At 41.1% G+C, this 25,220-nt stretch overlaps 1 protein-coding gene across 2 annotated transcripts in view; it reads right to left on the reverse strand.

Annotated features, from left to right (window-relative positions):
• Kctd16 (potassium channel tetramerization domain containing 16) overlaps positions 1-23,243 on the reverse strand; it is a 285,581-nt gene extending 262,338 nt beyond the window's left edge. The window contains exons 1-2 of one of the 2 annotated variants that reach the window (XM_057788563.1): positions 22,524-23,243; positions 21,027-22,169 (exon numbers count right to left, since the gene is read on the reverse strand). In XM_057788563.1, the coding sequence (XP_057644546.1) occupies positions 21,027-21,858 (832 nt within the window). In that variant the 5' untranslated portion in view covers positions 21,859-22,169; positions 22,524-23,243. Of the gene's footprint in view, positions 1-21,026; positions 22,174-22,523 lie in introns of both variants that reach the window. The other variant, XM_057788562.1, reaches the window with a different exon arrangement.
• Between the last annotated feature and the right edge of the window lie 1,977 nt (positions 23,244-25,220).

Raw genomic sequence — 25,220 nt, forward strand, 5'->3', positions numbered from 1 at the left:
AATAATGAACACCAATATGGAAGTGTAAGTCAAATAAACCCTTTCCTCCCCAGTCTGCTTTTTGGCCATGGTGTTTCATCGCAGCGACAGAAACCCTACCTGAGACACACACTCTCGTTTTTTCAATATCTAACACATAGCTGCCCTGTACTTTCTTCAGGCTCACGATGCTGGTAGGAGGCACAAATGAACTGAAGATTCTAAGCTTCTGATACCTCTTGCTAAGTCATTCTACTGTTGTCTTCAGGACCGATCTTAATTATAAACCACCGTGATTAGCACAATGCGTGGCTTTACCTAAATCACTTGTAATAGCTGGGATAGGGATGTTATGGATGATAAATATGGTATGATTTGACAGAACCAACATGCATTTTTAAAACATGAAGCTTTTCTATACCACATATCTTGCCCAAAACAAACAAACAAAAAAAAAAAACCCTAGAATATGGACTGTCCCTTATGGGATGATACCAGGGAGCTGTGACTGATGACCTGAGCCTCTTCCATGTAAGGAGGTTTGAACAATTCATCTGTCTTTGAAGCTAGAGCCTCCAAAGGCTACATCTAAGGTAAAGCAACAGAGTTTTCTCTCCATCGCCGAGACTTGCATCTGACACATTACCTGTTTGGTCCTGGATGACTGGGACGCAAACACTTCTGTCCAAAGCAAACCACAATAATTGAAGATTTTTTTCCTCACAAGGATCTTCCACTCCTGCTGTTATTTTCCCCCAAGCAGAAAATACTGCCATTGTGCTTAATCCGGGGAGACTTTTGTCTGGTAAATAATACGGTTCCCAAGGTACAAGGCGGATATTGTGCAAACTAAACGGGAGTGCTAATTTGGGCCTTTTATGTCTCCACTGCCCTGGGATTGACTGCTAAGGCGAGAAGGGATTTATCTTAACCAGATAAAACCAGTCTGCACAATTTAAACCCCTGGACAATTCTTCCTTATCTTCTAGGTAAACTGGCCCCTTTTATGTTCGTTATCTCTCCTGTTTACAGATGCTCAAAAGGGCCTAAAACAGGAAAAAGCACAGTGTACAATGGATTCCATTTCAGGTACAAATAATGTGATAGTACGGCCCTTTGGGAACAGACTCTGATGGATAGAAGCTGAAGTCAGCATCACAAAATTCTTTGTCTTTTACAATAAAATAAAGAGAGGAACGGGAAAGGGGGGAGGTGTGAGAAGAGCTGACAGGCAAGTCTCCAACATCGGTTTCCTTTCTTCTTTTTCTTTTGCTCAAGCTTGGTAAGAACATTCTAATAGGTAAGATCTCCTGCTGAGTACAAAGCTCAAAAGCAAAGAGCTGACCCTGATGGTACCAGGGGCCCAGGATGTTGATCTGAACACATTAAAGCAATGACTTGAAAATAATAGAATCGTAATACCCTTATATTACAGAAGGAAAAGTCAAGGATCACAACCTTTGACTGAGCCTGTGCCTACAAGGACAACAAAATGTGTAGCTAAAGACTGATGTCACTATTCATCTGATAGGTGTCCTTGATGTAAGCCCATTTACAAGAGCACTTTCAAGCTGGAACTATGCTAGGTGTCAACCAAACTGTAGAAAAGAGTCATATGATTGAGGGACAATGAGGAAGAGACCATTGCCCTGACGGAAACAAAAACACTCTCATTTTCTATTTTCTCTCATTAGACAGTGCTAAAATCTCAGGTCTGCTGATAGGTCTGTATGTTACATGGACGTGGGCAACTTGAGAATCTTTTCGATGAGAACATACAAACCCATCCTTTTCAGGACCGTAGTCATTAGTCACACATGTCTCTGAAGCCCAGGAAATAAGGCAAACTGTTTCAAGAACACAGCATTTGTGCTTTATGTCAATGACTTTAACTTAGAAACGGAAGCAATTGAATATTAAAAATATGGTGTAAAATGTTCTTTACTAGGTTGAAACAGTTTATTATAATTCATTTTAGTTTTCAATGTACTTCTTTTCTTATGGTTATTATAAAATATAAAACTACATGCATAGCTTGCTGCAGCTTTCCAATGTCTGCTCCAAAAGCTGTAGACACGACCATTGGGAGAGAGTCTACTATAGATGTTCTCCAGAATTGGTAGCCTGGCCTTCTGGCAGCATAGAGAAGCTTGGAGGTCAACCTCTAGAAACCCATGTTCTAAATCCTAGCTCTGCCTTTTACTAGCTGTGGGACCTTGAACAACACGTTTTGTTTCTCTGAGCCCAGGACTTTTCATGTTCCAGTGGTGAATCTAAGACAGCCAGCAAGTAAGGACTCAAAAGCATGGGCTGTTACCCTTCCTATCGTCTTTAGGATAGGCCATTTGAACATTGTTGAGAGTGTAGGTAAAATTCCAAAAACCTGTTTACATGTTTAAGAAAAAAATGTGATACCTTGACTCCTATTTATAAATTCACATGTCTTTGGGCAAGCTATCAGCTTGAGAGTAACTCCCTCTTTCAAATAGATTGGGAATATTCCTCCTTTCCGTATACGATGCTTTGATTTCTGGACTAAAGCTACAGGAGAGAATGGGGACCAACTATCACCTTGGTGGTTACACAAAATGCAGATGCTTGGGCTACATCCATGGGCAATGGTTTAAACTAACATTCGTGGCTCATTAAACTTATATATACGATGCACTCTCTCACTAGATCAAAGTCCTGTAAGAAAGATGAGTCATTGCTAAAGACTAACAGCAATACTATGAAGTTGAAGTCATTAAAGAGGTGGAAGAACATCTGCGAGGAGTTAAGGAGAGAAAAAAAAAGATACAATGAAAATATAATGTATAAAATTCTTGAAGAATAAGTAAAAAATGAAAACAGTATAAAATCCATTTAAAACAACAGAATATTTCTGTATTAGCTTGACTGTTGGTGTCACCAATGTAAGCTACATGAGACGGAGAAACTTTGCTCATGCTGAGATAGAGAATGGATGCCCAATAAATATTTATCAAATAAATGAACAAAGATGAGAACTCAGTAAAGTGTGTAACTAAAAAAAAAGAAATCTGTGAGGACAGGTCTGAGACCTATGCTCAGAACCAAAAGTTAAACATCTTTTTGTTGTTGATGTTGTTGTTAAATATCTTAAAGTGTTAAAAAGGCACCAAAGAATCCTAATGTCAGTCTAGCTGACACCCAGCAGAACACCCAGATAGGAATGTTTTGTGGCTGCTAGGCTCCCAAATGCACCTCTACCATCTAGGATGAAGGCTGGCAACCTAACATGCTACGATGGGTCTTCACTGTCTGCTCTCTCCAGGGCTCTCTATCTGTCCCCTGCATTATATACCACCTGTGAGGTTCAGAGAACAGGCTGGGCTTTCCCTGATTCCATGCCATGGTCCTTACTTGTCCTCTGCCCTAACACTGTTCACGAATGCTGTATTTGACAGGTTCATTCTATTCCATGTAACTTTGCTAAACACTTGCTACCTTGGAAAAGACTTCTCTGATCATTCCACACAGAAATTGAATACATTCACCTGTTTTCATAATATCTGCACCATTGATAAGTTTTATGTGTTGTATATAGTCATTCATACATTCCTGAAATCATGCAAAAGATGTAGCTGTATAAATCTAGTCCATAGATTTATAGCTTTATAAATCTAGTCCATAGATTTATAGCTTTATAAATCTAGTCCATAGATTTATAGCTTTATAAATCTAGTCCATAGATTTATAACTTTTGTAATGGGCATTACCTAATGAGAAATAAATAATACCATGCCTAATTACACCTCCTTTTCTAGATAGTATCTTTGAAATATGCTTTCCACAATTTGTACATTTTTAAAGTATGATTTCTTTTTCTTCCTAATTGAAAACTCACTCAACTGGCAAAAATCCAATGATATCCACTTAAGGCTAAGGATTTTCCTTTTTCAGCTTACAAGAATATTTCCATCTTTGTCTCAATTATTAAATTCATAAGATATTAGGTTCTTATCACCAATACCTGAACTTGCATTTTACCTCTCTACTTGTTGTTTTTTTTTATAACATAATAAGGGGAGATGCCGTAAAACATTGAAATAATTACTCAAACACTTTTGTGTTGGCACAGGTAATGGTAGCTAAAACTGAATTCCACACAGGATGCTTATCTTTCTGTCCCTGAAGCACAAACCAGAACAGGGAAATGCCCTTTAGGAGGTGCTTAAGTAAATCATCTTTGGGGCTCTAGTGGTGCAGCTTAGGAATGGAGGGTGCGATTAGAATTTGTGAGGATCTAAACAAACAAATAAATAAATAAATTCATAACACATAAATAAAACTCTGTTGGTAAATGACAAGTTGGGTATACAAATGATGTGGGATATTTTAAAATCCCTAACTCCTTTAATTGTCCATGGCATAGAGACAACAAAGCTTACCATTATGCCAGAGCGATAATGAACAAGAGGCAAAGGATGTGTCCTAAATGGCAAATTCAAATACCAGCACTAAAGCCTCCTGTTGTGGAGAGTTTGCACTAAACACACACTGGGCTCCTATTTTACTCCCTAAAATAAGGATTAGACTTTGTTACAAAGAAGAAGTAATAATTCTTGGTGTTCACAATGCCCATATAGATGACCCAACTCCTCTGTTCTAAATTCTGACCTTTGGTCCCTCACTTTCATAGCCACACTTGAACCCAGCTAATAATGCCCTGGCTGGGCATAAACACAAGTGAAAACAGTTGCCCCTGCTACCCTGTTTCCAGCTTATTTCCTCCACCACTCAGTTCTATAAGACTTTGACCCCATGAAAACTCCTCGTCCATTGAACCTACACCTTTTCATTGTCTCTTATTTCTTTCACATCCTGTATTTCTTACACAGCTTAAACTCAATGGTCAGCTATGTTAATAAACCTCACGTATACTATCAACTCTTCTTAGGTTTATGGTGGTCCTAACAAGTGGCTTATCTGAATCTATATGTTGACTGTACCCTCACAGGAGGTCATCTTAAAGAAAATGAACAAACATACTGAATGAGGTCACTTTAAAATATGGCTTCACCCAGAAAGACAAATATGTAATGTACTCACTAACAAGAGGTTATTAGCTGTTAAGTAAATGATAATCAAGCTTCAATCCACAGACCCAGAGAGGTCAGGCAAAGAGGGGGGCTCTAGGCAATATGCATGGAACTCTCTGGGTAGGCAAAATGGAGAAAATTTTGCAGAAGGATTGCAAGCAGTGGGGAAAGGAACAGGAGGATCAGATGAGGGGGAGAGAGAGAGAGCAGGAGAGAATTGAAATTGGGGAGGATTGGGGAGTGGAAACCTGGTGCAGTGAGAATTTCCTGGAATTTACAAGTAATGAGGACTCCTAATAATGGAAGATATGGAATATGAAGCAACCATCTTTTGTAGCCAGACAAGGCTTCCAGTAATGAAATGGATTGTACTTGGCTGAGTTGGCTAAGGGTCTGATAGAGATCCCTAAACCAACCAGGATGACGCTAGGACAGAAGGTCATTCTGTGAAAACTGACAGCAGGACCCCATTGCTCTGTCAACATAAATGTCCAGCTAAGTCCAGAGTCTGAGTTCCCATTATGATCTCCAATCCTTGCTCTTCTTTCTGTTTCCCCCTCCTCCATAGTTAGCCAAGAGGCTTAAGCAAAAATGCCTGGAATCACCCTTTCTGCCATACATACAGCCTTGTCGTAAATCCCGAGTCCAGACATCTGCATCATCTACAACCCCCTTAACCACATGAAGTCACTACAACCCCCACAACCAGATCATTCTCCATTCATGTAAGCATTGTTTTGAGAGTCCTTCTTCCTGTAGCTCCATCACTCTGAAAGCTGCACACATGAAGGAAATGTCAGCTGGATTTCCTATATCGCAGAGCAGGCAGCTTTGAAAAGCAGTCCACACAGGTCCCTATCTGCTCACAGCTCCCCAGTTGCAACCTATATCACCCAGCAGATAGAGCCTAGGTCCTCACAGGTCCACAAACTGGCCCCTGGGTACCTCTTTGCGATTGCTTCCTTCTCAGATCTGTCTCCCTTACCTGCTCCAGAAACCCCCCCACCACAAACTCCTTTTCTATTAGACCCAGTGCTCTCTCACCTCTGGACCTCTGTACGGACTTTTTCTTTGGACTCTTAAATGATCTGCAACTTGGAGACATATCTCCTGCACATCATTTTGAACTGTCACCATCACACAGTGATGACCTGCCAGATTTCTCTCTGAAATCAATGCACACTATTGTTCTAGTTTGCTTTTCTGTTGCTGGGATAAAACACTGACCAAAACCAATGTGGCTTATGCTTCCAGATCATTATCCATCCATCTTTAAGGGAATCCCAGGAAGGGACTGAGGTAGAGATCATGGAATAACTCTGCTACTGGCTTACTTCCAGGCTCATGTTCAGCTACCCTTCTTATACAACCTAGGACCTTTCCTGCAACTAGCAACAAAGAAAATGTGCCCTCAGACATGTCCAAAAGCATGCTCCTCAACTGAGCTTCCCTCTCCCATGGTGACTATATGTTTGTACCAAGTGGAAAGCTAAATCTAACTGTGGCAAACACCAACTGCACTATCTTCATTCTCATTTTTATATTTATAAATCATATTTTTGTATTTATGCTCCTTGTTATCTATCTCACATGACAGACAGAAACACACACATACACATGCATGCACGCATGCGCTTGCACACACACACCAAAACATAAGTTCCTTGAAGTCAAGAAATGATATTTATTTGATTAAATACTGAATTCTGTTTGGACCACTTAAATAAGATAATACACAGCTTATGCAAAAAAACAAACTTTTAGTATAAGCCGAGCTGTGGTGGCACACACCTTTAATTCCAGCACTCAGAGAGGTAGATGCAAGCAGATCTCTGTGAGTTTGAGGCCAGCCTGGTCTACAGAGTTCCAGGACAGCCAGAATTACATAGTAAAACCCTGTCTTAGAATTGTATGATAATTATACAATAAGTATTATTGTATAATATTTATACAAAATAAAATATTAGTATAGAGCTTTGCAGAGATAAATTACCACTATAAGTATTAGTTATTATTATGAAGGCTTACAGACACAGATTCTGCTTCCTCGAGTCAACTTCATAATCATTCTAGACCCAATCTCACAGTGGACAAATAAGAAAAACCCATTTTATCATGAAATCTTACTGCTGATTATTATAAGTAATCTAAGAATGCTGACCCATGGGTAGGACAGATCTGCAACCCACAGTAAGTTAGCAGCTAGAAAGCAGTTATAGCTTTTGGAGTCAGACAGACAGACTTGATAGGGAATCTGAATCCTGATTTTGTTATCTGATAGCTGTGAACTTGAGTACGAATCTTCCTAGGTCTCAGTTTTCTTGTCTGTAAAATGGGAAAGGCCATCCTGTCATCCAAAATCTTGCTCTGATGAATACTGGAGTTCTAAAGAGAGGACATCATGCCCACAAGCAGTTGTGATTGGCATGCATTCAGTGACATCAATAACTCATTTTAGGGAAAGGTCAACAGTTGGATGTGGAAAAGCAAAACCCATAGGGAATAAAGACACTGCTCTTTCTCTGTGTTTTTAGGATGTTCACCAAGGTTTGAGAAAGAACTGCTTTAAGAAACCCAACTGGTTTTAAACTCAAGAATAAAATTTTCTCTTTAGTATTTGGTTGCAGCATTGGCCTCTACAGTAGTAAAGAACAATTATGAATATAAAATACAGAGAAGTCCCTGTTAGCTTCCTAAGCAAAAACAAGGCAAGCTACTAACTAAGAAGTTCATTTTGAATCTCTGATTTACAGAGTTTCAAGACAGTCAAGTTTAATGTTTTTTTTCTTCAGGAACCATCAGTGCTTGTCATGTTCTCCATCTGAGTTCTGGTCTCTGTCTTGTTACTAGCTCTAGGACTAAAGTCTGCAAGTATTCTCTTTTGATGTGTGTGTGTATGTGTGTGTGTGTGCTATTTCTACTTAGATATTCGATGGATTGGAGGAAAATAAAATAAATTCTCCATGTTCCATTTCAAACGTTCTGACATCTTTTTTGTACTATGAAATCTTGTGCCTTTTCATATCTGTGGCACCTAGAAAATCAAATCTGTAAAAATAATGCTATGTGGGAGTCTCTGGAAGAAGAGACTGTATCCCAGAAACTCTGTGTGGGTAACTGAGGACAGATTTGCAGACTTGGGCTCAATCTGGTTTAACTTTTCTGAAGCTATAGCATGGGAAAGTCATGTTCACAAGACTTGCAATTTGAAAGGGACGAGGAAGGAAAGTCATCTGTGTAGAACACCTTCTACCCGTCCTCACGCACCCCGCTTCAGGCTTTGTGTGGGATTCCCTTGAAGAGCTACTTGACAGTTCTGGAAATGCAGCCCTGCTATATGATATTTCTGTGGTATTTTTGGCATGACTTAAGAATACCAGAACAGCAATGGTCATGGCAATTTAGATATGAGCAATGCTTACACCAGTTATCAGATGCCATAATACCAATCCGTGTTTGTAGTGCGGCTCCATCGTTGCCCCACTTCTCCCAGTCTATCCTTAACTCATTGGTGATAGAAACTAATGACTTTGCTCAAACATAAAGCCAGATAGATGCAACTTGATCCATCTACACAGAAACCCTCCAATGCAGCAAATTCCTACAGAAAGTGTGGTCATTGATAAGTTTAAACTCTCTGAATCTCAATGTTTCATTGTAAAGGTTTTTTTAGTAATAAGTGAGAAATATTTTACGTAATATATGACATGAAGTTCAATAAAAAGTACTCATGAATGTCATTAGCATCTGAGAGTTTAAATGTACACTAGTGTGTACCCTTTATTTCTATCTGAACTCAAGAAGGCTTTAATAGCAAGCTAAAATAGAAATTATTTGACTAGACTGTATATGGCTATTTTTAAGAAAACTTTCTTCCCCATAACAAATAAAAGTATTACCAAGGCAAATTGTATATTTCAAATGTGAAAATATATCTATGGCAGCAAGAAAATATTCTTCTGTTTTTATATGTATTCATATGACTGGTTAAGAGAAATTATTTTCAAATGCCCTCTAACAGATTTTTTTGTTTGTTTGTAATGAGTTCTGAACACAGAGACAGAAAGAAGAATCGTTTTAGCCAGAGATTTTACACTTATTTCTTAAGCTCTTTACAGAAAATACATAGTGTATTAGTCTTACAGAATAATATACAAATTTAGGTTTTATTCACAATACAGAAAAGAATTCGAGATTAGCAGCATATGAAGCCAACCCTAAAAATCATCTTCATGCGTCTATTGAATAGAAATAATTGCCATTGTTTATATATATATATATATATGTATGTATATATTTAAAGTGGTTAAGTAAGCTTTTTTGAAAAATGTCAATGATAAAAGCAACTTAACTTTGTTTTTAATTCTTCAACTTTTCTCCTTAATTTCCTACAGCTTCTGCCTAACAACTAAACCTTAGGTCAAATGAAAATTAAATGAAGATGAATCTAATAAAAATGCAAAATAAAAATTTTCCAAAGGAGGAAAATCCATCGTTTGTTTGGAGTATCAGGTCATGTTTCTTCAAACCAACTACTGTGGTTTCTAGGTTTCCTGGAATTTTCCCAAGGGAGAAAAAGGAAGTAAGCAGGAGTTGGAGTGATAAGTTATGCTCACTTCTCCATTCAATCAAAATAACACCACTAAAAAGACTGTGGATGCTGGCTTTTACCCAGGACTTCATTTAAAGTCTGATGACTCAGAGGAAACTGAGTCATAAAATTATGATCTCCCCGCCACCCAGGCAGGATGCTCTGATTCTGTGAATCCAGTTGGTTCCCTGCTGTCCTAGTTCGTTTTTTTTTTTCATAGTTCACCGGGAAAGGAAGCTGAGGTAAGAACTCAAGGCCGAAACCTAGAGATAGGAACTAGAGCAGAAGCCATGAAGGAGCGTGTGGTTGGTCCACTCACCAAGGGGCGGCACCACCTCTTGTAGTCTGAGCCCTTCTACATCAATCACCAATGAAGACAACGCCCCAGAGTCTTGCCTAAGGCCTTGTGACAGAAAAAAATTTTACAGCGGAGGCTTCCACATCCAGGTGACTCTATCTCCTGTCAAGTTGACAGAAATCACCCAGTACACCCCCAAATGTGACAGACAGGTTCCCGCCATTATGACCTAGACGCTTTGATAAGGGGCCCGTTTTCACCCATTTGGCCAGCATCTACTCTATATATGTACGATCATTACAAAAACGGGAGAAACAAAGGGTGCTCAGTACATTTTGCCTGTATGCTACTCGAGCTTATATAATTACACGTGCTGTAATTATACCGTGTTATGCTCCTATCAAAGCCTGTTTGCCTATTTCTGAACACTGATGAGTAAATACTTCTTTCACTTTCAAAAATAACAGATTTAATCTCTCCTTGGTTTGTAGCTGCCTGTCCTTGAGACATTTTCTGGATGTTTACCTCAAGCTATAATAAAATCTGCCTTAATGACAAACAACTGATCAAGCAACAAAGTCACTTAATATATGTCATGTACTACTAACTCTTTAGTGTGACAACCAACGGGGCTCACTGTTCATGCCAAACATATAGGGTATATGAAGTTTGGAGAGGTTAAGTAACCTTTCAAAGTAACTATTCCCACTTCTGGTGACATCTCAAGTCCTTTCTCTAGGGGTTTAGATTTCCTTTCCCCTTTCCTTCCCTTCTTTTTCTTTTAACTCATTTGTTTGTATTATACTAGTGACATCTTTATCTGTGGTGTGTGTGTGTGTGTGTGTGTGTGTGTGTGAGAGAGAGAGAGAGAGAGAGAGAGAGAGAGAGAGAGAGAGAGAGAGAGAGACGATTAGTGTCCTTTATATGAAAAGGGGTTCTGTTATAATTTTACATGATGGCATGTAAAGGCTAGAGAAGAAATAACTACGTATCTGTTATACACAAAGCATAGCACTAGGTGCTGGGGATACAGGAGAGTGGAACAAATAAAACGGCTGTCTTGACAGTTTTTAGGAGAGAGAGAGAGAGCTAATCAAACAAATGATCACACCTATAAGCAGCACTATCACGGTCACAGGAATGTTACGCAGATGTTATACAGCTAGCTGCTGGGAAGACCCTAACTGCTTCAGCTGTGGTAGAACAGAAGGCCTTTCTAAGAAAACCCCACTAAAGCCTAAAACCAAAAGAGGAGTAAGATTCAGAGCGGTGAGAGGTAGATGAGAGTGTTTGGGGAAGAGGAGAGACAGCTGCAATATCTTGAAGCACGAGGGAAACTGGCCAGATCTAAGAACTGAGGAAAGCCTAGGGTAGGGAGCAATGCAAATGGAGAAAGGCTGGTAGAGGGGAAGGGCACGGTGAGCTGGAGTAATGGGCTACACTGGTTGATTTTGTTCTTTCTTTGAGGTATGAAGTGTGTGGCTATTAGTCCACAGCAAGATTCAGGGGTTAGCAGCTTGGCTTCTGCTCAGTCATGGACAAGTTCCTCTCTAATGGCTTCACCCTCCATTCTCTTTGTGAGTCTATTACATCAACCAACAAAATTTATAACGGAAATGTGGTGATACTAGCTAGTCCAATGGCTAGGTCACATGGGATAGCATTTGAATTCTGGTTTTACACATACATTTTTACAAGCAATGGTTTCAACAGAAGATAGAAGTGAAGAGTTGAAAAGGATGACATTGGTTCCGGGCATAGGTGTAGTCATTATACAGCTAACATTGGTAAAATCCAGTTAAAAATGACAGGATTGCTAAGAATGTCACAGTTCTCCTAAGCCATACTAGGATTGACTTTATGACTTCATCAGCCAGCTAGTAATGTAACATTACCAACTGCACTGATGATTTAACCCCTTTCTCTTCTCTAAGCATCAATTTCAGAGCTAGTAAATTTAGAGCAACATCCTGGTACCCCTAAGTTCAGGTAAGGAGTGCCCTCCCTATCCTCCTGTATGTTCAGACTTCCCCTATTACACAAAATTGTAATTTCCTCTTTCCTAATCTAATCTTTTCATAAACCACAATCCCCAGAGAATACTCTATGTGAATATGAGATTCTGTTCATGAAACCTCCCAGTATTCAAGCAGAATATCAGAAGTATCCGAGCCAGGTCCCAGTAGTCATTGGGTACTTGTGTAGCCAGAAGGAAATGAGCAGGACACTCTGCAAGGTGAGAGCCAAGTCGGCCTAATGACGAAGAGCATTCTAACGAAAGGGTGCCGAGATGTTGTAAAAAAGACTTCACTACATGGGGGGGGGGGGGTTGCAGATGTACAGACAAAGGAAAGTTTGAAGTGCTGTGGGTTCCAATCAATGGAGTTCATGCAGATTGTCAATCACTTCCCCAGAAGATTGTGGAGAAGGACTAGAAAGTCATTGGGTATGAAGAGTTTGTGAATCCAAATCTAGATACTTTGCATACAGATTTGACATTTTCTACCCATCTCAAACAGACAGCCCTATAAAATGATACTTTATATGAAGCAGATTCTTGCAAAATAGCAATCAATAAGGTCTATACAAACAAACACAGTAAATATGTATTGCTTTAAACTCCACAAGCAGGTCTAAAGCCTTTGAAAGCACTTCAGAAATGTCAGTCCCCACAACCCTATTTCACACGAATGTCCATCCAGAAAAGCAAAATCCTTATTTGTAAGGTATGTTTTTCTTGGAAAAAAATGAAATTAATGTTCCTCCAATTCTATTACAGCCTGACAAAGCTGAACTCTACACAAATACCTTCTGTTTAAAGAAGAAAAGATTTCAACTAGTTAAGTGAAAACTGAGTCCTGTTTTCAGTCGCATTGCTGTGTAAATGTACAGGAACATGCCTATAGGAAAATGGCTTCAACTGCAGCAATTGCATGTTCAGTTTTTAAGAGAGTCGCCCATGCTGTTCGCCCAGTACTCAATGGGCTTTATATGTCAGGTGGGTGCTTTTCCTCTTTGGAATATTTTCAGAACTCCTCAAATATTTCCTTCTCCCTCAGCAGCACCCTAGCATACATGAGCACCAATTCTATTTTACTGATTGCAGGTCCCTTTACTGTTCTTTGAACTTGGCTCCCCTTGTTTTGTTTAGCTGACAATCAATGTTGACTGGGTAGTACGCCATTTCCCAAGACACGATATGCAGAAGTACAAAAGTCTTAGACTCGCCTTCTAGTTTCCTGAGTGCAGCTGGTTCATAACCACGCTGTATCCCATTCACTTGGAATGAGAGGTTGCTGTGCGTTGGGCAGAGAAATGATTATAAGTTTCTGCCTCCGAATAGGGCTGAATAAAAATAGAAAAGAGTGAATTGTCTCACTCGGAGCAGTTTCTGAATAGGTCACATGACCGCACACGCGGATCAACTGCTCATTTCCCCATCAAGTCAGAACACAGAGCTATGTGTACTATGGAGTAAAGCAACTTCCTTTCCCTTCTGGAATAGTTTAGGTGATCCCATTGTTGGCGGTCTACTCAGTAACCATTTCTTCTGTCACCACAAAGATATTCGCCAGGCTGAGACTCATAAAAGGGGAATTTTAGTTCTGTAGATATTCTTAATTTTAAAGCCCATCACATTGTTATCCTAGACTCTGAAAGCAAAAGGTTGAAATGAAGTTGGGGGAAGGCCTCGGTGAACAGTCTTCAGCGTGGAATGTGAAAACATAACTTTGCTAGATTTTCAGAGCTTTCCCTCTATCTCTTCTTTAATATTTTCATAATCGTATTTACATATTCTCTTAATACGTAGAAACTTTCATATTCATAGGATACACAGTGCCATTTAATTTGAAGACTTTGGGGAGGTTGCCTTTATAGTTATACAATCAAAATCAATAGTCAGACTTTCCTTTTAGCAAGCATCCTTCCACATAATTTTCTTTGTACATGCTTAGGTCAATAAACTAGACAAAGAACTACCGAAAAGAAGCAGACAAGTTGTTTAGCTGAAATCCTGTGACTATTCCCTGACAGAATTAACAGGGGACTGAATGTTCACATTCTGAACACTGGTACCCGGCATTTTCTCCTGGGCTTCATACATCAATCATCTGAGCCTCATAACCCTATCGATCCACGACTGTCATTCCTAGTCCCACTTTCCAGGTAAGAAAACTAAGGCTCGCAAGGAAGGTAATTTCCTAATGTTAGCACCACTAACAGGGAACAAACAGAGACTTGACAGCACACTGTTCACCTGTGCTCCAACTGCCAGGCTCTGACCCACAGTGTTAAGCTGCCCCTGAATTAAGGAACATAATGACTGATGGGATCCACGGAAGTAAATGGAACACGTGGACAGAAAGAAAATAAAGAAAGCAGGTCTCACAGCACACTTCGTATTCAGTCCATTTCTGTTCCTATTATGAGGATTTCATCAATTCTCCATACTTTTCTGAATCCTGATGCCCTTCTGGGCTTTTCCTTAAACGCCATCCCCACCCAGCTTTGATTTTCTCCTGCCAGTTAATGGGAGCACAGGAGACTTTGCTGCTGGTAAGTGTTCTCATTTCCCTGGGGCTGGAATCATGAGCAGGCGCTAAGAGTGGAGCATCTTCCTGCGACATTCCACTCCGTGTGTAAAGGAGCACTCAATGCACATTAGGAAGAGTCCTTACTAGACATTACGGTGTTAATCACACCGTTGCCAACCGCCAGCATTTTCTTTAAGAGCTTTTCTAACAGGATTCCCAGTCAGCGGCACTTACGACCATGGTAGATCATTGCAGTCGGCACTTTTCCATTTTTTTTAAAAAAAATAGATTTACAGAGTACCTACCTGAGTGTTAGTACCAGGAATTATGGTGAACGCGAGAGACATAATTTCTATTTGCACAAAGTTGAGATACAGAGAGACAGGCAGGTAAGCAAGAATAACATCTTGATGTTATTGTAAAAGAAACGAGAGTCTGGGAGGCAAGTATAAGGCATGTCTTATCCAACAGTGGACCAGGAAAGGCCTCTAAAAATGGGACTGCTGGGTAGGACAGGTGGAGGCAAAGTTCCAAGCAGAGGGAACATCAAGTGGTATAAAATGAAGAAGTCAGATATTTTAAAAAATATCCAGGAACTTAATGAGATGTACTCCAGTGATCTTGAAACACACAGGTGAGATGGAACAGTAGAGGTAAGCAGGGGTCATTTCAAGAGCACAGGGTCCTAATGCATAGTAAAGACTCACTGCAAGAGCACATCATGCTGATGAAAATTTAAGGTGGAAAAGTGGCATGGCCAGGCTAACATTTTCAAGACCTCACCATGTCTGTAGCACAGACACTAGATTCAAAGTGGGTACCATGTGGGAAGGACAAGTCAAGTGTCTTTCAGTTGTCTAGAAAGGCAATGCTGATGACCTGGACAGGAAGGAGCAGCATCTACAACTACAGAAAGACAGGGAAGGGTTTTCATGAGAAGGAGAAGAAGAGAGGAGGAGGGCGTACAGTAAATTAGAGAGGTTCACTAAGGAGAATGAAGGCTTGGGGTGCAATCTGGGGTTATTATTCCTGAAGGACTGAGAGACTGAAGATACCATTTACCAAGACTGAGAAACACAGAAGAAAAGACTTGGAGACAGATGGTGAATTCGGTGGAGCATCACCACAGCTTAAAGGATCCGTGGATTCTCAAAGACAAAATTAGAGTGAGTGGAAAGCGACTTCTCCCACCTGGGAGGACTCCTACTCACAGTGAGCAGGACTTGGCTCAATCCTGGAAAGTTCACTGCAGTCCTAAAGTCACCCTGGTCCAATGATGACAACAACCATTGAATACTAGATGTCTCCTGAATAACTAGAAGGAAAGGCATGTCGCCCTTGTAATGTGTACTTTGTCAGAACAACGGACTTGGAAATGGAGAGAATAGTCCCCATTGCTATGTATTCTTATAATGAATATAAAAGCCAACAATAAAAGGGTGCCCTTACTTTGCCTCCCTAACACGTAGCTTTCCAGTCCACAAATTAAAATGCACTTGCCGTAAACAGTGAAGAACACTGGCCAGAAATATTGAAACTGAACTGACCAATCCAAACACCTACATCTAACAAGTTAACAGTGCCTAGCCAGTTTGTTGCACAGAAGTTATATGCAGTGTTATTAAATTATGAAAGAGAATGAGGAAACTACAGCAACTAAACATAATGGATGTGCCTTGTGTGGATGCGGAGTCACACAAACCAGCTAAGATAATGTGAGGAAAGGGCAAGAAAATTTGAACACTGCCAAGACAATTGATAGTGAAGATGTTGATTCTGTGTGCAATAACTGTATTGCATATTTTTAAAACTTTCATTGATTTATACAAATACTGAATATAGTACCTGTAGATGAATCACAAGACCAATGTCTTGGATTTACCCCAAAGTGATGCAGAATAGACTGAAGGTAAGGTAAATGGAAGCGTAGACGAGGGAGGACCGCCTCCTGCGAGCAGCTGCATTTATCAAGAGATGGTGTTTGTTAGACTGAAGCATCTCACACATGGTCTGCATCTGCATTTGTTTACACTTCAAATGGTTCTACACTAAAAATGTAACAAACCGTCCAAGAATGATGAGATTTAAGAAAAGCTAGAGAGAGAACCAAAGAAGGAAAGCAAGCATCTGTGATTAAAGAAGCAGAGCTTGTCTATTGGTTTTCAGGAATGTAGGTTCAAAGCACCTGAGCAGTCAGCATTCTTCTCCATGTTTGGTGTTTGGACATGTTTGGAGGTGTTCCATGTTGGGGGTACTTTGGTACGCTCACAGCTCTCTCCATTTCTAGTTTATCTGTTAGGATCTAAATCTCATTAGGTGGTGGGTGCTACTTGCTCCTCTCTTTTTAAATATATATGTATTTTTAACTTTTCAGGACATTCGGAAGCAATGTTAGGGTCTTGTAATCTTCCCTTTCTTCTCACAAAATGACATTTTTTTCTTGCTGCTGAATTCCTTCAGCAATGTCCCAGGAATAACCTGTTTTAACCACCTCCCACAAGAGATGGAAGTCAGGTAACAGATATTATTTGGAATAGACGTGAAAACAGTATAAAACTTTATTACTAACATGCTTATCTAACTATTATATGCAGTCCATTTGTCAACACACAACGCTTGTCAGGAATAAGGAGAGAATGATGTCATCTTTTTTGTATTTTGCCTTCCAATATCTGCCTGGTATTGGATCTATGCTAGGCTGGTATTGCCTTAGACTTAACTAAATTGTGATTTGTTTTTAATTAAAAATTAGTTAACTTGGAGTTTTAGGGTAAAATGTTGCCTGATACACAACTATGGAAAGTTTTCTCATGTTCAAGTATTTCTGAGAAAAGTAATGCCAAACCTTCAGCTCATTCTATATATAATGTCAGTACAGAAGGTTTCTTGACAACAAACCCTAGTTCTAGCATGGAGAGACAAAACTTGACACCTGAAGGAAAGTCAACCAGGAGACAAGAAAACACCTAAGTTGCAAGGACAGGAAAGAAAGTCACAGGAAGAAGAGGCAGAGAGCACAAGCCCTCTTTACCTCATGATTTGGACAACATTCTGGTTCATTTGAATGTGCCAATGCTGTATCTCCATGAGGAGTAAAACCAGAAGTTATCCCCAGTCTCTGCCATGTAATCAAGGTAAAGGAGCTGCAGACCTTTGGGGATGGATGCACTTCCATGGCCTCTTTTCTCTGTACAAACACACCCTTTATCTGAAGCTTTGCAAGCAATACTGCAGAAATTACTACCAGTGGATACAGTCACTTCTTAGATCATGGTCCTAATTGAATTCCAAATGGAAAATAGTTGCATGATCTACTTTTTGACAAAGTCTTTTCTTAATCAACAGCATATGTATGGATGTATGAATGATGTATTCAAGATATTTGAGACTTTGGTATGACCCTTTAAATGTAAGGAAACAAAGTGAAAAGAGTAAAAGTTAAAACACACCCATGTGCAATCATTTGTGCAAAAGATGGTAAACTGATAAGTATTTGTACAATTAAAAGAGCTCAGAGAATGCAGTATTTCACACACTAGATTATGAACTAAACTCTCTATTTGTGGTCATGTTGCTTGACCAGAAGCAAATGTTTTCAAAACATCATACTTCCAGACATTCACTTGAAGTTACTCTTGAGGCTCAGAAAACATGTGTGGCAGTCTCCCCACCCCGTCTTAGAGAAAGTCTTTAAAAGTCAGTATCCCTTCCATTCCGTGCACTTGTGATTTTATTAGATTAGGGCCTCTGGCTTCCAAATTACTGAGCTGACACTTTATTTAAAGATGATCCAGGGAGCACAGCCCACTGTTGATGGCGCTGCCTTTTATGAACTACTTGAAGGAGAGGGAGGGGGCCTTAGTTGATGGGGTGAGAAGATAGCTTTTCATTGTTTTAAATTAAAGCAGAAAATGTCTAAACTATTTTGTGAGTTGACTCTAACACAGATTCTTCTTTATGCCTCTGTGGTACTCTTCCTTTAGTGACTGAGTGAGACAACATACATTTCCTCTGCCTCTGTTGAACACTTGCAGATCCCAGATGACTTTCTGTGTTAACAGGACTCTCAGGATAAACTGATGCTGACCATGAGGTCTAGGCCCACATGAACGGTTAAAGGAGCCAGGAATGTCATCCATGTAATCTGTTGATGGATGGGATTTTACTCTTGCAAGACTTGGGTGAAAAATAGGCAAACAGGGAAAAGGGGGGCAGACTTCACTCCCCATGGCTGTTAACCATATAGCAATGCATTTGTTCCATATGTTCGTTTGCTAATGTGATCTGGATCCAGGCAATGTGCTTTTACATAATTCCTGAGTTATTAAAATTTTGATTTCTTAGAGATAATTCCTTGCATGTAAGGGAGGGGGGTGTACACGTGTGTGTGTGCATGCACATGTGAGTGTGTGTGTGTGTGTGTGTGTGAATTTACTACCACTAAATTCAGAAAGAAATTTAGTTCCCCTGAGTAAAGCATCTTTGCACGCAGTCAGCTCCTTGCTCTAGAGCACTTCCCATGGTTTTGGCCCATTAAGCGGAGCACAACAGCTTGATGAATTAATGCTTATATAGGCACAGTTGGCAGCTTCTAATTAAATAATTATGGCTAAGCAGCTGCACGGAAGCAGTTATGCACCCTAGAAAGCCAGCTGTCAGTTTTATTGGTCCTAAGACAGAGGAAGAGTTAATATCTAGCTCTGGATGCTGGGTACCAAAGGGAAGTCTAGGATTTGCAAATAAATGCTGTTAGTATGACTTCCCTGTGCATGGGTGCTAGCCTATTCATGGAGACATGGAGAGCAAACTGACGCTCAACAGCTCAGCAAAGGAAGCAGCAATTATATGGTCAGGAGATTGGGATATTTCCAGAGCATTCTAAAGAGGGCATAGTGTCAGACAGGTCAGCCCTTGATGAACACAGAAGCACCCCGACCTAGATAGCAAATGCATCAATTAGGTGGGTAAATGACTGAAAGTCGAGTGTACAAACCTGCATTTGAACTATTTTCAAAGCAAATGTCCCCCCAAAAGTTTGGAGAAGGCATATGTTCTACAGAATCACAGAAAGTGTCAGCTCCTTACAGAAGGTTTAAAAATCTAGAATCTTATCTCTGTATCCATTGGAACTTTTCCAGACAGAAGAAAGCAGTATTTGTTGATTAAACTCTGGCCTACATGAAGATCCAAAGACCACAATTAGGGTCACTGGACCAAGTAATGCTTGCTACTCCATACACATCAGTAAGCTCTTGGGGACTGATTTAACTTTTCTTCATGGGCCATCTTGTCTGCGCAATCCACACACCCTCACTTCTGAGTAGATATGTGATGACCCAGTTTGGAGAAACCTCACATCCCATTGGCTTCTCTACCTACACAAACTCCAAATGGAGAAGCACAACTCTAGGCAAAGCCTGGCCCAAGAAACTCAGTCTTCCCTTTATATTTAAACAAGTGTAGACAACTTAATCCTGACTTCTGAAGTCGCTTCAAAATCAGCAGAAGGAAATAGAATGTTAACACCGAGAACACAGTCTTTATGGAATGAACTCAACACCAAAGCCCAAATCCTGTTGAAACTCAGCAGTTAGATCAAGCATCACACCGTATAGACCAATTGACTGTTCTTCCTGCAAAGACCAATGGCTTGTATTTCACGATGCCTTTCTATAAAGCAAAGCAGTCCACACCAGAAGTCCACATTTAAGCAAAATGAAAGAGCACTACTTGAAAGGCGCTGGCAATCACATCACCTCACATATAATACTGATTTTTGTGTCATGTCAGGAATTCGATCTACCCAGTAGCTGAGGTGTTTGCATGTGATTGGCAGTTCTCAGGGACCTTGTTCATTTTAGGTGAATCTTAAACAAAGTTCAGCGTAATTAAGCCTGCAATCCAACTCCAGTCTCAGTAGAAAAATGTTAAAGAACCAAACAACAGATTTGTAAAGCCCATAAAAGTAAATTTCAGACCTGGGGGAAATGGGGGCTTTTCAGCAGTCTGCACTGCCATCTAGCCAAGACCACATCACTCTGTACACCGTCCATTTGCCTTCTGAAAGGCACTGATGAAAGAAAGCCTGCAGCAATCAGCTTAACAGACCCCAAGAGTTTAGCTGAAAGGACTGGCAGTAGCCCTTCATCCACACTGACTCTGCAAAATCTCCAAACCCTGTGAACCAACGGCCAAGCTGTAGACAGCAATCTTACAGTCACAGATCACTAGCAATCTTACAGTCACAAACAACTAGCAATCTTACAGTCACAAATCACTATCTAGAAAAAAGTCATACACGCTTGTTTACAAACTCTTCCAGCACCATTGGTCCCTTCTAATTTTTGAAGACTGACTATCCCATGACCTCATTGGAAAAAACAAGAAAGATTCCTCCAGGATCTGATAAGGCATAAGAACCGAATTGTAGGCTTCAGGACTCTATAGTTTTAGCATAGCTACAATCCCAAATCAGTGTCCTTAGATTCTAGCAAAGCATGAGACCACATCTGTGATGAGAAGTCAAATATACAAAAATAAACAAAAACCTTCCTACTTACGATAGAAGACGTATTCGGTATAGCTCGACCAGATCTTGTCCTCTGTATACTGGTTGACAAAAGACGCTGTCACCGAGGAGTTACAGGCCACCATGTGGAATCCACACTCTGACAACATATCAAAAGCTCTTTCCAGATGTTTGAACTTGAGATAAAATCTGGAGGTGTATCTTTCCGGGGCTCTGTCTGGGTCTCTGCTTTCATTCAGAGTTTCTCCAAAGACTTCCTTTGCCAATGAAATCCTTCCGCAAACTAAAATCCGGGGAACTCTTCGAAACTTGGCATCTGCTTGCCCCTCTCTGCCCAAGGTACAGGATCCCCTGTAACCCACAGTAATAAAACCCCACTTGCGGTCATGAGGGAGCAGTGCAGAGGGGGGGCAGATTCTTGTGTCGCTTCCTTGGGAGCCATCCTCAAAATCGCTGTGGCAGAAGTCATCTGGGCTTTGCTTGACTTCCTCAGGGGCCAGGAGCTTGACCAGATCTGGTAGCTGGAAATACTCGGCCTCTCTTTTCAACCTTCCCCTTTCTGGAAAGTGGTCAGGCAGGACCACCTGCCTGTCCCTGAGATAGTCCAGAATATAACGGAACAGGAAGCCATCTCTGTCGATGAAAAACCTTCCCTTGGAATCCTTGGCTAGATCGTTAACGTTGTCTCTCTTTGGGGAAAACATTTTCCACAAGAGGGAATGGGGGATGCTTATTAATGTGGAATGGCGGGTGAAGTAAACCTGGCCCCCAACGTTCAGCTCTATGACTTCGGGGAAGGAGTTGGGGACCACAGCCCCTTGATCCCGAGGATAGTAACGATTACAGTTCCCACTCAGAGCCATTGTCCCTTTCTTCTGCAGCTTCCCGGACTGAAAGGTGCAATCCAAGCCAGTTACAGCCTTAGGCTTTGCATCCAGTTGTAAGAGAGGGAAAAGGTGCTAACTTGCTCAAAATGACCTCCTCTAGCCCCGGTTTTGCTCTTTATTCCCCTCAACAAGGCAAATTTTAGGAGAGTCCACAGGTGAAGCAATGCAGGACAGAAAGTTTAAAGGTGTCTGGTAGTGAGCTTCACAGAAGGTAGTGGTCAGCTTGGCTACATTCGCTCTTCCATTAGGATGGGGAGGCAAGAAGGCCAAGTGCCCAGGTACTTGGTCTGTCTGAGGGAAAAGAGAGAAATTATTTCCTCAGACCCAGAATGAGTCAGAAAAGGAGAGCCTTTGGGGAGAGCAGAGGGGGAGAGAGGGAGGGAAAACGGCAGGGAGGAGAATATTTTTACATAAGCAGCCGGAAACTATTGACTTTAATCACTCCTTAATGGAGTTAGCGCTTCCCTCAGCCTGCGCTGCCTTTAAGTTTAGCCTTATGCCACTGTCTTCAGCAGCTGCTGCTCACATCGAGCCTGTTTGTAAATCTGATGTCAAAGGCATATGCAATTTTCAACTTCCAAAGAGACCCGTTTTTTTTTTTTTTCAGCAGGACCGAGAAAGCAGTGAGTCTCGGCGCTTACCTTAGCGAGTGCTGGAGACTCAGTTCTTGCGAAGAAATAACCTTTTCCAGAGCAATCGGAAACCACAGCCACACTGGGTCTGGATCTCTCGTCAAATCCCAAACAGGTAGAGGACAGAGGTATCAATGAAAAGTGCCAGAGAGATGTGCTCTCGGGAAATAAACGATTCCGCACTTACGCGCTCGTAGATGTGCGTTTGTATATATGTATGTGTGTACGTATTCACTCCCAAATCTCTAGTTAAAAGGGATCGGGGAAAAAAAAGTTGAGCCGTGAGAAGGCTGAGTCGAAGAAGTGAAGCAAAGAAAAAAATATTCAACCAAAGCTTCGGCAGGGGAAAAAAAGAAAGGAAAACCAAGATCCAAACCTTTAGAAACAGATCCTTTGCACCTGGGAGAGTTACAAGAGGTACCTGGACTTAAAGGCGTTCAAAGAGCCCAGAGGCAGTAAGACAGACAGAGGCGCCCGGCTAGGGTCTCAGCAGTCACCCCACCTGCCGGCAAGGGCAAAGGGACACCCATATCCCTGTCAGGTAGGAGCAAGAAGGAGCCGGGTCGGCTGGGAGATGCCTGCGGGCTCGGGCTCCGGAGCAGGAAGGTCCCACGGTGCCAGGAGCAGTTCGGATGCTGTTGTGTGAGCAGTGCAGGCAAGAAACCATCCAGGGAAATGACTATTACATCATCTTAAAGGAATAGGGCTTGGAGAGAGCGGAGGCAGCTCGGAGTCACGTCCTCGGCGGTGACAGGTTGCCAGCGCTGACGGGGACGTGGCGCCCGCGGTGGGCACTGGACGGGAGATGCTGGCTGCTGGCGCAGGGCGGGGATGCAGCACTGAACCGGCCCCCGTCCAGCCTGAGATCTGGAGTTTGCACCGGCCACCTCTGGGCTCTTTCTTCCTTGTTTCCAACTCCACCCTCTGCCCCCTCCCCCATTAATTACCCTCCACACTGGCAGTGATTTTCATCTGAAAAACCTCCGGACGTGCTCTTCAAATGCATGACTCTGCAGAAGGGCGCACGTCTCCCTCTAAATCATTTTCCTTTTAATCAGAGTAATGTTCAAGTTACAAGTGTTTTAGATTCTTTTTAAGCCTTTGATGACAGTCATATTCATTCAGATATTCTTTCCCCTTCATTTCTTCGGCCAACACACACACACACACACACACACACACGCAGAATTGAGGATGCTCTCTCAAAATGATTATTCAAATGTCCATAAAAAAGCTAGGAGTTTAGCAGTAAGTCACCCATCTTGACTTACCTGTAAGAAACTGCTGCCTGCAACCTGTTCTGAGGCTTCCTTATTACTGAGACTCTCTTTGGATGCGCCTGCCCGTCCCAACCCATCCCAAGAGTACTCCTGTGGAAGACACGCCTGCTAAGAGACGTTTTACCCCTGTCCCAGAGGACTCCGTTAAGTGCATCATTAGAGTTTCAAGAAGGCATTTCCAGGGCAACCTAATACACTAACGAAGTGCTTCCAGTTGAGCCTGCCAGTCAATAATGGCCCAGCCAACCACTTACAGTAAGTCCGTCATTTCCCCTTAAAATGCCAAAGTCCTGGACTCACATCCCTGGTAAGAAAGCACTTTTTCATCAATGAATAATACAGGTGAGGCACAATCCATCCCAAACAACCTCTAGTTTAAAAGCTGAAAAATCAAAAAATGGAAGTGAACATATGAGCTGAACACAGTTGAGGAGACTCCTGTATTCACCGACAACTTCTGCACCATTAATTAGCTTGAAAATCATCTTTCAACAGCAGACTAAATTGTGTTTGTGTGTGTGTATGTGTGTGCACGTGCACGCGCGCTTAACAAACCTTTCTTTCAATAACCACTTGGTTACTGAACACACTCAGAATATTAGCTCACTTCCAACCCCTTATTATATTTGATTTTGCTGCTTTAACTAATGCATTAACCTGCTCTCCCTGGCCTCCATTGCCTCGCTTTTAAAGCTGGATCTTTTAAGGAAAGGTTTATTATGTGATGCGCTTCTATCGCCATCTAGTGTCCAAAATTATCAGTGCAAGTCGGTAGCAGGAAATTTAGATGAGTTAAAAATGCTATCTATTTTTAAGTTTTTATAGGAAACTAAATTTACTTTGTATTCATTATTCACCATAATGAGAAAATAAACATTTAGTTTCCACCATTTCATGGGAAAAACTGGATCTGAGGCTTCGCCTAATTAAGTATTGCTTTGGGTGAATAAGAAAGCAAGGGAATGCTTGGCTTCTGTTGCTACTGATGATGCTGAGACAGGTTAATTTTGACCCCTGATACTCCTCCTCTTCCAGGAGCTGAGGTTAAAAGCACCACCACACCTAACCATGTGTGTTTGCATGCACATTCATGGCAGTGGGAATGGCCCCTCATGTGGTCAGCAAAAGCTCTACCCCTGAGATCCATCTTCATTCTGAGCCTGTGTTTTAATGTTTAAAGGTGTAACAGCACATTATGACCATTGCTTCAGAGCTCAGCTCCTAAAATATTCTCTTCATTATGTATTCTAGACGAGGGGTAGAAAGGAGAGCTGATAAGAAAACAAGAATTTCAAGATTATTATACATTTTAATGACAAGTCATTTTTAAAGAGTTTCTAATATTAACTTAAATCGCAAAGCTAAAAGATTCTACAATTACAAAGAAAAATGCTCTCCTCTCAAATAAGAGAGTATTGGCCTGGTG

The sequence above is a fragment of the Chionomys nivalis genome, chromosome 14, assembly GCF_950005125.1.
Source record: "Chionomys nivalis chromosome 14, mChiNiv1.1, whole genome shotgun sequence".
Lineage (NCBI taxonomy): Eukaryota > Metazoa > Chordata > Mammalia > Rodentia > Cricetidae > Chionomys > Chionomys nivalis.